This window comes from Hylobates moloch, unplaced genomic scaffold (genome assembly GCF_009828535.3).
Source record: "Hylobates moloch isolate HMO894 unplaced genomic scaffold, HMol_V3 SCAFFOLD_19, whole genome shotgun sequence".
Lineage (NCBI taxonomy): Eukaryota > Metazoa > Chordata > Mammalia > Primates > Hylobatidae > Hylobates > Hylobates moloch.
The window spans coordinates 24,623,146-24,633,016 of NW_026652294.1; the positions used below are offsets into that span (position 1 = coordinate 24,623,146).

Genomic DNA, 9,871 nt, shown 5'->3' on the forward strand with positions numbered 1-9,871 from the left:
ACACACACATTCATACTCATATACACGTCCACACACTCATACACACATGCGTTCACACACACATCCACATACTCAAACACATGCATTCACACATCCACATCCACACACATATTTATAGACACATACACATGAATACACACATTCACACACGCACATTCATACACATACGAATTCACCCATACATGTATATTCACATATGTACACTCACACATATTCATACGCACATTCACACACACTAATACACAGTCACAAATACCCACATACACACTCACACAGTCATACACATACACATGGATGCACACGTCATACACATTCACACACACACATTCATACTCACACACAGAGTCACACACAGACACCGCCACGATTTCTCTTTTGCCCCCTTCCTATCTTCATCTTCCGTTCACTTGTCCAGATAAAATTGATTTCACATGGCTGTTTTCCTTTCTAGAAGGCCCCTTAACACACGTGTGCACACTACTCCAGGAGATTAATGTTTGAAACGAATCATCTGCCTCCTTCCTGCCGCAAAGTCCCAGCGAAACAAAAGATGGATGATTCTGTGCATGGGAAGGGTGGGGAAATTAATTAGGAATGACAAAGGACCCTGTTCTTCGGTTCCACTTATCTTGCTGCTGAGTTGCCGTACCTGGTTGTGTGCCCCGGCCAGGTGTGTGATTGACGGGCTTTGGGGACACGTTGCCAGCTCCACGTTGCTCTGCCCCATCTTGGGCAGCCATCGGGCCCCAAGGGCAGTGGAGCTGGACCCCTGCTGTCCATCTCCCCCAGCCTTTGCCTGGGCCCACCAGCCTAGGAGATGCAGAGGGAGGGGTCAGGGCAAACCCCTCTCACCAGGACTGGGCAGATGACAGAGGAAGTTCGGACAGTGGGACATCCCCAGGAGACAGACACCACCTGTGGTGTGAGGAGTCAACACATCGGTCTGGTCTCCATGCAGGCATGCCCTCTCACTTGGGAACCAGGCATGTCTCTGACATCTCTAAGCCTCAGTTTCCCCTGTTGCAGAATGGGAATACAGCCTCGCTGGGGTGCTAGGAGTGTCTGGGGAAGGACTCGGGGCCAAAGACAGATGTCATCCTCACCAGAGACACTCTTAATATTGGCTGTGGCCATGGCTGGCTCCCTGGAAAGCCTGGCCTCTTTGGGGAGGGGAGGTATTGGGGTGGGAAGAACAAACGGGTAGGGATCAGGACAGAGAGTGCTTGGCCTTGGGGGAAGGAGATTGGACCTGGACCTGGACAGGCTCCTAGAGCTCAGGGGCCGCTGCAGCAGCCACATGGCTGGAACATGTCACACCCCTGCTTGAAGCTGCAGCTCCTGTAGAGTAGAGACAGCAAAGCTATCCTCAGAGGATTGTCACGAGGAGGGAGTCTAGGAATACCTGGCCGCTGGCAGGTCCTGTAAGAGGCCCTTCTTCCTCCACAGGACTTTCATGGTGGTGGTCACCCCAGCAGGCAGCAGGGTTGCCAGCACTCAGCCTGCACCCTGGGAAATGGGGGCCCTGGGGAAGCTGGGAGGGCCGCCGGGGGAGGCGAGCCTTCCTGGGGGTCCAGATGCAGCAGAGGGGTGTGAGCACCCTGGATCTGGGTTCGCCTCTGCGGCTTCATCTGTAAAATGGCCATGTAAGTCCCCAGTGCAGGTTCATGGGGGAGGGAGAGAGAATGGGACATTCAGCAGATGGCAGAGGTCTCAGAGAGTTCTCGTGACTGTTTTCATCGCTGATATAGGTCTTGGGGCTTCCTGACTGTCAGGGGCTCTGAGGTGGGGCTCCTGGCAGGAGGGTGCAGAGTGAAGAGGGCCAGCGTGTAGTTCCTCCCACCTGCCTGTCGGGTAGAGCACCTGTTTGTTCATTTCATTCTTCGTTCATTAATTCATGGCCATCTTGAGCAACCCCTCCCTGAAGCTGGCCTGGGCAGGAGGGGTTCAGGGATGGACCTCAGTCAGGGTGGAGAGGGGACACCTGTGCTGGGGGAGGCAGGTGATCAGAAGAAACTCCTGGAAGAGGTGGCCTTTGAGCCAGTCCTTAATAAAATATGGGTCGTGGATAATGGGAGAGGCTACGAAGGGCATTTCAGATTTCTGAACTAGCACGAGCAAAACCTGGAGGTACAGAAAGGCCAGAATGTGTTTAAGAAGCTGGAAGTGGATGGTTAAGGTTGACAGGGGTGGTGAGCTCTGTGAGGAGCCTGAACAGAATGGCCTGGAATGTGGGTGGGGCAGATCCTAAAGCCCCATGTGCCAGGCTGAGGGCTGGGCTTGTCCTGGAAGCAGCAGGGAGCCATGGGAGGCGCTGGAGTGGAGGAGTGACATGCAGTAAATATGTGGGTGGGGTCCTAGGAGCCAGGGGTGCAGGCCTCTTCCCCTCTGTCCAGTTGGGGTTAAGAGGGGAACTGGCAAGGGTCAGGGAGCTCAGAGGAGCAGGCAGAAAGTCATCTTGGGAGAGGGAGACCCTGTGGCCTGGCACCCCAAGAATTGTCCGTGTGTCAGCTGCCAGTTTGGGCACAGGATGCAGAAGCCCTGAGCCCTGGCCCATGCCCCTCTGGCTTCCTGTGTGTCCTCGGACACACTGCTTGACTTCTCTGTGCTTCCGTTTCCTTGTCTCTAAAACAGGGGGGCCTCCCAATAGTTTTGCCCTGAGGATGAACTGAGCTACTAGACATGACAGCGACTGCTAAAGGGGATTTGCTGTGGGCAGGGCGGTGGGGCGGGTGGCGCAAGGGTGATTCCTGGTCACATTTTCATCATTCTGGGATGGGCATACAGAGTATAGGCCCTGGAACTAGCATTCGGGGTTTAAGCCCTGGCTGTGTCACGTGGGTGCCTCTGTCCATCTCAGTTTCTGCATCTGTAGAGTGGAGGCTGTGGTGGCAGCTGCCTCTCTGGGGGGAGGGGGGCGGTGAGGATTGAGTCTGGCTGTCCCTGGAGAGGCCGTGGGCACTGCATCTGTGTGGGTGTCTGCTCGGTGTCCCGTTGAGGGAGGCCCCTACGCCACCCTCGGCATCATTCCCCGGGCCTGGGTGTGCCTGTGTGCTCAGCACTACCCAGGGCCCCCCAAGGCCCCAGCACTCCAGGAAATGGGGTGCAGCCAGGGATGGCTGTACTCCAGGGTGCTACAGTGACTCCTGGGCACAAGACCTGCCCAGCAGCTGTGTACCTTACCTGAGGAGGCAGAGAACCTGAGCAGGGCAGGCTCAGCTTCTGCCATTTCCTACAGACGAGTGTCTCCCCGCTTCCCTGTTCGCGGCTGAGGAACCTGGAATTCATGCTTCAGCGGGAGACTGTTTAATGATTGGCCACAAGGAGGTCATTTATATTGGCTAAGCGGGCTTAATTAGACGGGACTCGAAGGTTACCATAAGAGCACAAAAAAGCTGTTAAGGGGTTAACCTCTGAGAGATTACATTGTATTCAGCGCTCTGTTAAAGTTTGAATTAATTTTTCCCATGGGTTTGTTCACATTCTAATTTTCAACTAAATGAGACATCTGTTTCAGAAAAGGAAAATTTGCTCTGGTTGTCATGGCAACTATCATTCTGTAAGAAAATTATTCCAATGGTTACTTTAGAACAGAAAGACAGAAATTCAGGACATAAAGCCGCCTTCCATGGCTTAGCGGGAATTCGCATCCGTCCTCCCTCCTCAGGCGCTGTGATGTGCCCCGCACAGTGGGGCTGGCATTGGGGATCCTGGACCCTCAGGGTGGTGAGGTTGGGTCCAGGCACTGGGTTGTGTTGGCAACCAGTATAGTGGCTCTTGCGGCATCTCAGCGTCGCATCTCAGGCATTCGTGAGTCTCAGACCAGTGGCAGTGTGGGCAGTGAGGGGTGGGCTGGATCGGGGCTGACTGGGCCCCTGGAGCCAGTCTGCCCTGACCTCTGAAACACCAGGGGCCCCATGGGCTTCTGGCCTGCTGGTCACAGTGGTTGATCCCACCTGCCAGGTCTCACTGGGCATGGAGACGGTCATCTCATCCCCACACACAGCACGTGGGGAGGCCCTCTTCGCAGTTTGCCTCCAGGAGGGGCTGCTCCTTTTGTCTCCTCTGCCCAGGGCAGAGCCTGACGGTGGTTTCCATGAATGTTGTACAGGGGGCCGGGGGCTGTCCAGGCCTCATGTGTGGCTCAGAGGCCTCTGGGAGTGAGGTCATCCCAAGGGGTCTACTCAGTCATGCCCACCCACCTGCTCCTGCCTGCCTTTGAGAAGTTCCCCTTTCCCAGCCTGGGGATGGTGCTCTGCAGCGAGCAGTCTGTCCTGGGAAGTGTCTCTTCTGGATGTCTTGTGCATGACTTGACTCCTCCTGTCCCCCCACATATTTTTTTTTTTTTTTTGAGATGGAGTCTCGCTCTGTTGCCCAGGCTGGAGTGCAGTGGCGCGATCTCGGCTCACTGCAACCTCTGCCTCCTGGGTTCAAGTGATTTTCCTGCCTCAGCCTCCTGAGTAGCTGGGATTAAAGCATGTGCCACTATGCCCAGCTAATTTTTGTATTTTTAGTAGAGACGGGGTTTCACCGCATTGGCCAGGCTGGTGTCGAACTCCTGACCTGAAGTGATCCACCCACCTCGGCCTTCCAAAGTGCTGAGATTACATGAGCCACTACACTTGGCCCCTGTCCACCGACATTCTAATAAAAGCTGGAACATCACCTCTTCCCATTGATGGAGCTCCCAGGTATTTAGAAGGCATTTTCACAGTGGTGGTGCCGTCTAATCCTCCTAACTGCTCTCCTCCTCCCTCCTTTCCTCCCCTCCGTCAGGCAGTGGGACACAGAGGAGAGCAAGAGGACTGGGGACAGAGGCATCGTTAACCCCATCTTTACACAGGAGGAAACTGAGGCTGGAAGAGGTGCAGTGACCAACCAGGGGCAGAACTGGGGTGTCCGATGCCCACTTCAGTGCCCTTTCTACCCAGTAGAGGAAAACAAGGCAGCCTCTGGCCCCCTGGACCCAATGTTGTGGTGTCAGCTGCCCCCATGTCCCCAGATCCTGCAGGCAAGTCTGGTCTCTCTATGCATTTGGAGATGTTCTCATGGCCCCCCAGATAGGCAAGGGTGTGATGGGGAGGGAAAAAGGAACAAATTCCAGACCCGCTGTCCTGTTGAGATCTAGTTCTTCACCCAGCTCTGCCTGGGCCTCCCTGTGTGACCCTGGGAAGTGGAACAACCTCTCTGGGCATTGGAGTGGGGGAACAGGGCAGATTCCGGCTCCCCAAGATTTGAGGTCATGTGTTTCCAAGAAGCTGGCAGGAAACTGTCACCCCTAGAGGAAGGCTCCTTGGTGCTGGGTGAGGGGAAGGTGGGACAGGCAGCAGCTTTACCAGGGGCCAGCTCCTGGGGGTCCACAGGGTCTCTGATACGTTTCCGAGTGTTTCCTTCAAATAACCACCCCCTGCCGTGGCTCTCGGGAACCAACAGACGTGTTCTCTCCATACTGATGAGGCTTCCTCCTGCCTTGTAAATATTTGATCAGATTTTTGAAAAATGGAGGCTGTGTTTGGAAGGGACCACCAGAAATGCGTTGCTTGTTTTTCTGTTGGCTGATGGGGCTGGGGCTCCAGGGAGGACCCTAAGTGGCTTCTAAGCTGCTGAGTCCTTCCCAGAAGCACCTTACCCACTCCCCATACCTGCCTGGTTCAGCCAGTGGGGCTCCAAATGTGTCTAGGACCACGCATCAGAAAATTCCAGCTGTGAGCTCAGCAGGTTAGAACTGGGGCAGCCTTGGGAGCTGCCAGTGAGACGCTGTCGGCTCTTCTCCACTAGGAACTGCGGAAGGAAAGCATTTTACTCTGTGACTCAGTCCGTGTGGATGTGGGTGGCTATTTAAATAGAAATATATTTAACTGAAGTATCCCTTTCCTGGCTCGATGGACTCTCAAATCTTGGGGAGCTGATGTTTTCTGTTCCTTTTTTTAAAAAATGCTGTTGCCATTCATCAAAATGCAATTTGAAAGACCCTGCTGTAGGCCAGAGGTTTTTCATTCAGGCTCTGTGGGTGAGTCTCAGGAGGGCTCCACGATAATTATGATGGTAGCAATAGGAGGTGATGGTGATGGTGGTGATATTGATAATGGTGGTGGATGATGGTGATGATGATGGTAATGGTGATGGTGGTGATGGGAGTGATGATGGTGATGTTGATGTTGATAATGGTGATGGTGATGATGGTGGTGGTGATGGAGATGATGGTGATAGTGATAGAGGAGGCGGTGGTGGTGACGGAGGTGGTGGTGGTAGTGATGGAGGTGCTGATGATGGAGGTGGTGGTTACGGAGGTGGTGGTAGTGATGGTGGTGATGGAGGTGGTGGTAATGATTGAGGTGGTGGTGGTGATGATAGAGGTGGTGGTAATGATTGAGGTGCTGGTGATGGAGGTGGTGGTGATTGAGGTGCTGGTGATGGAGGTGGTGGTGATGGAGGTGGTGGTGATGGAGGTGGTGGTGATGGAGGTGGTGGTGATGGAGGTGGTGGTGATGGAGGTGGTGGTAATGGAGGTGTTGGTGGTGGTGGTCATGATAGAGGTGGTGGTGATGGAGGTGGTGGTAATGATTGAGGTGCTGGTGATGGAGGTGGTGGTGGTGATGATGGAGATGGTGGAGGTGGTGGTGATGGAGGTGGTGCTGGGAGTGATTATAGGGATAATGGAGGTGATGGGGATGATGAACTTGCAATGTGTTGAACACTTACTGTGTACCAGGCCCTGTTTTAAGTACTTTACATGGATTAACTGATTTAATCATTTCAACAGCCCTATGGAGTATTATCCCCACTTCACAGATGGGAAATTGGGGCATAGAAGTTAAGTTCTTTGTTCAAGGTCACACAGGTGGTAAGGAGTGGACCATTGTAACCAAGGTCTAACTGCAAGATGCACTCACAGTTGGGTGTAAAATCGTGTGTGCATGTCAGGGGGTGATACATATTTCTGCAGAGAGAACCTTGGCTTCCTGCAGGCCTGTGTGGATGTGTCTGAGGGAGACGGTGCCCACTAATGGGATTAGCTACTGTCCTTGGTGCTGCCCACCCACAGGCCATTCCTTAGCCACAGCTGCCTGGTTTCCTCAATTGCTGGGCACTGCCTGTAGGTGGGGGTCCCTGAGAGAGCCCATACTAGGGGTGCAGGCAGCTTTTCTGTGCCCTGCCCCTCACACTTAATTTTTCCTCTCACAGGCCTGGGGGCAGATCCCCAGGCACAACCCAGAAAGCACATCCAGTCTCATTCCCCAGGCCCCCACCTGTGCAAGGAGCTCTCCTGGAGCCTGCTCATGGCTGGGTGTAGGGGACCCCCTTTCTTCTTCTCCCTCAAGAACCGGGCAGGAGCGACAGCCCTCTTCCTCAAGGCCCAGAGCTTGGCTGGTAGGAGATTGGGGACGTGGTGGTCTGGTATGTTCTGCCTGCCTTTAGTACGTTCCCCTGGGGGTTCTGGGGCTTTTCTTTCAAATGAGGGGGATCGGTTTCAGCTTTGGCATTTTGGCTGCAATCCCAAGAACAGGTAAAGTCCTGCTCAACATCCTGTTAACAATTTATTCATTAATTCAGTCCCCTCTCACCCACCATCATTTGTTAACATAGATTTGCGTGTCTCCTGGGCTGAAACAATGAAAAGGCCTTTGACCCCAAATAACCAGCGGGGTCACCCATCCTCCTCTGTCACAAGCCCCGTGTCCCAGGAGATGGCTCTGTAGGCTTGAAGGCAGGGTGGGGCAGTGGGGAGAGAACATCAGATCTGGGTTTGAGAATGACCTCTCTACTGACCCACTGTGTGAACCTGGGCACTTTCCGTTCCCTCACCAAACCTCCGTCTTCTAGTCCAGGACCTGCCAGCGAAGGACTAAGCTGGGATTTTCAAATGGGATTCCATGGAACCCCCAGGGTTCCAAGGAGGTGCACTGGGCACCTGCCAACAGGGTAGTGTGTTGGGTTAACAGCCAGGGGTGTCAGTCACCCCACGGAACAGTGCATGGCCCAGGGAGGGATTTAAGTGGCAGCCTTGGGCACTGGTGCTGGTGATGGAGGTGGTGATAGAGGCACTGGCAATGGCAAAGCCCACCCCTCCCCCAGCCTCCACTGACTCTTGCAGCGTGTGGTGGCTGGAGAGTGGTACTGAGCAACCCTGTCGGGGGCCGGCACACTGGGACCCAAGTCCTGTGCCATCTCACCGCTGGGAGCCTCAGTGTCCTCATCTGTAAAAGGGGAATAATGCTAGTCCCTCTTTCACGGGGTTCTTGTAACAGCTGAGCCCATCCCAGTAATGTACATACTTGGGGCCTGGCAGAACAGTAGGTGCACAGGAAATGCTGGTGACTATTTTTTTTTCCAACCCCTGGTCTTCAATTTTCTCATCTACAAAACATGTAGAAGGAGACTTGTCTGGCCAACTGTGCTGCAGGGGTGAAGGTCGTCCCAGGGCAGCAGGCGGGGAGGTGACGCGGGGATGGCAATTGCATTACTGTGTAGGGCTGTGTAACTGAGGATCAAATCCAGTGGCGAAAACAACGGAAATTCACTCGCTCGTGGTTCTGGAGGCCGGAAGCCTGGAGAGGCCTCTGCGAGATTGGTTCCTTTTGGGAGGCTCTGAGGGAGCACTCTTCCTGGCCACTCTTCTAGCTGCTGCTTTATTTTGAGACAGGGTCTTGCTCTGTTGCCCAGGCTGGAGTGCAGTGGCACAATCTCAGTTCACTGCAGCCTTGACCTCCTGGGCTCAAGCAATCCTCTCCCACCCCATCCTCTTGAGTAGCTGGGACTACAGGTGTGCGACATCATGCCCGACTAATTTTTAAAAAATATTTTTGTAGAGACAGTGTCTTACTGTGTTGCCCAAGTTGGTCTTGCACATGAGGGCTCAAACAATCCTCCTGCCTCAGCCTCCCAAAGCACTGGGATTACAGGCATGAGCCACCATGCTTGGCCACACTCTCATGGCTTCTGATGGTTGCTGGTGATCCTTGGCCACACTGTTGTGGTTTCTGATGGTTGCTGGTGATCCTGGTCGTTCTTTAGCTTGTGGAAGTGTCGCTTCAGTTTCTACCTCCATTGTCACCTGGTGTCCTTCCCTCTGCTGGTGTCTCTATGTTATCACATGGCCCTCTTTTAAGGACACCAGTCGTTGGAGGTAAGACCTACACAAATCCAGTATGACCCCATCTTAGCTTGATTTCATCCACAAAGAACCTCTTTATAAATAAGGTCATATTCACAGGTCCTGGGGGTTGGCAACACGTCTTTTTGGGGGACACAATTTGATTCACAGCAGTGGTGGTGGTGGTGGTGGTGGTGGTGGTGGTGGTGGTGGTGATGGTGGCTGTCTTAGACCATTTGGGCTGCTACAAGAAAATGCCATAGACTGGGTGGATTCTAAACAACAGAAGTGTGTTTCTCACAGTCTGGAGGCTAGAATTCCAAGATCAAGGTGCTGGCAGATTCCATGTCTGGTGAGGACCCACTTCCTGGTTCATAGATGGCACCTCCTTGCTGTTTCCTTACATAGTGGAAGGAGCAAGGGATCTCTCATCCCTCTCCTTATAAAGGCACTGATCCCATTTGAAGGGCTCCACCCTCATGACCTCATCACCTCCCAGAGACCCCACCTCCTAGATAGCCCTTGGGGATTAGATTTCAAAAAATATTAATTTTGGGGGGATGCAAACATTTAGATCATAGCAATGATTGAAGTAGTGGTGGTGATGGAGGTGGTAGGAGGTGGTGGTGGTGGTGATGGAGGTGCTGGTAGTGGTGACAGAGGTGTGATGGAGGTGGTGATGATGGAAGTGGTGAGGAAGTGGAGATGGTGGTGGTGGTGATGGAGGTGGTGGTGGTGATGGAGGTAGTTATGGAGGTGGTGGTCGTGATGGAGGTGGTG

The 9,871-nt window shown here is 53.6% G+C and overlaps 1 protein-coding gene across 1 annotated transcript in view; it reads left to right on the forward strand.

The window, feature by feature from the left end:
• Positions 1-7,847, forward strand: part of LOC116458341 (metallophosphoesterase domain-containing protein 1) — a 78,952-nt gene extending 71,105 nt beyond the window's left edge. The window contains exons 5-7 of the mRNA XM_058431138.1: positions 4,774-5,012; positions 7,183-7,368; positions 7,822-7,847. Of these exons, the coding sequence (XP_058287121.1) occupies positions 4,774-5,012; positions 7,183-7,368; positions 7,822-7,847 (451 nt within the window). The remainder of the gene's footprint in view (positions 1-4,773; positions 5,013-7,182; positions 7,369-7,821) is intronic.
• Positions 7,848-9,871: the final 2,024 nt, after the last annotated feature.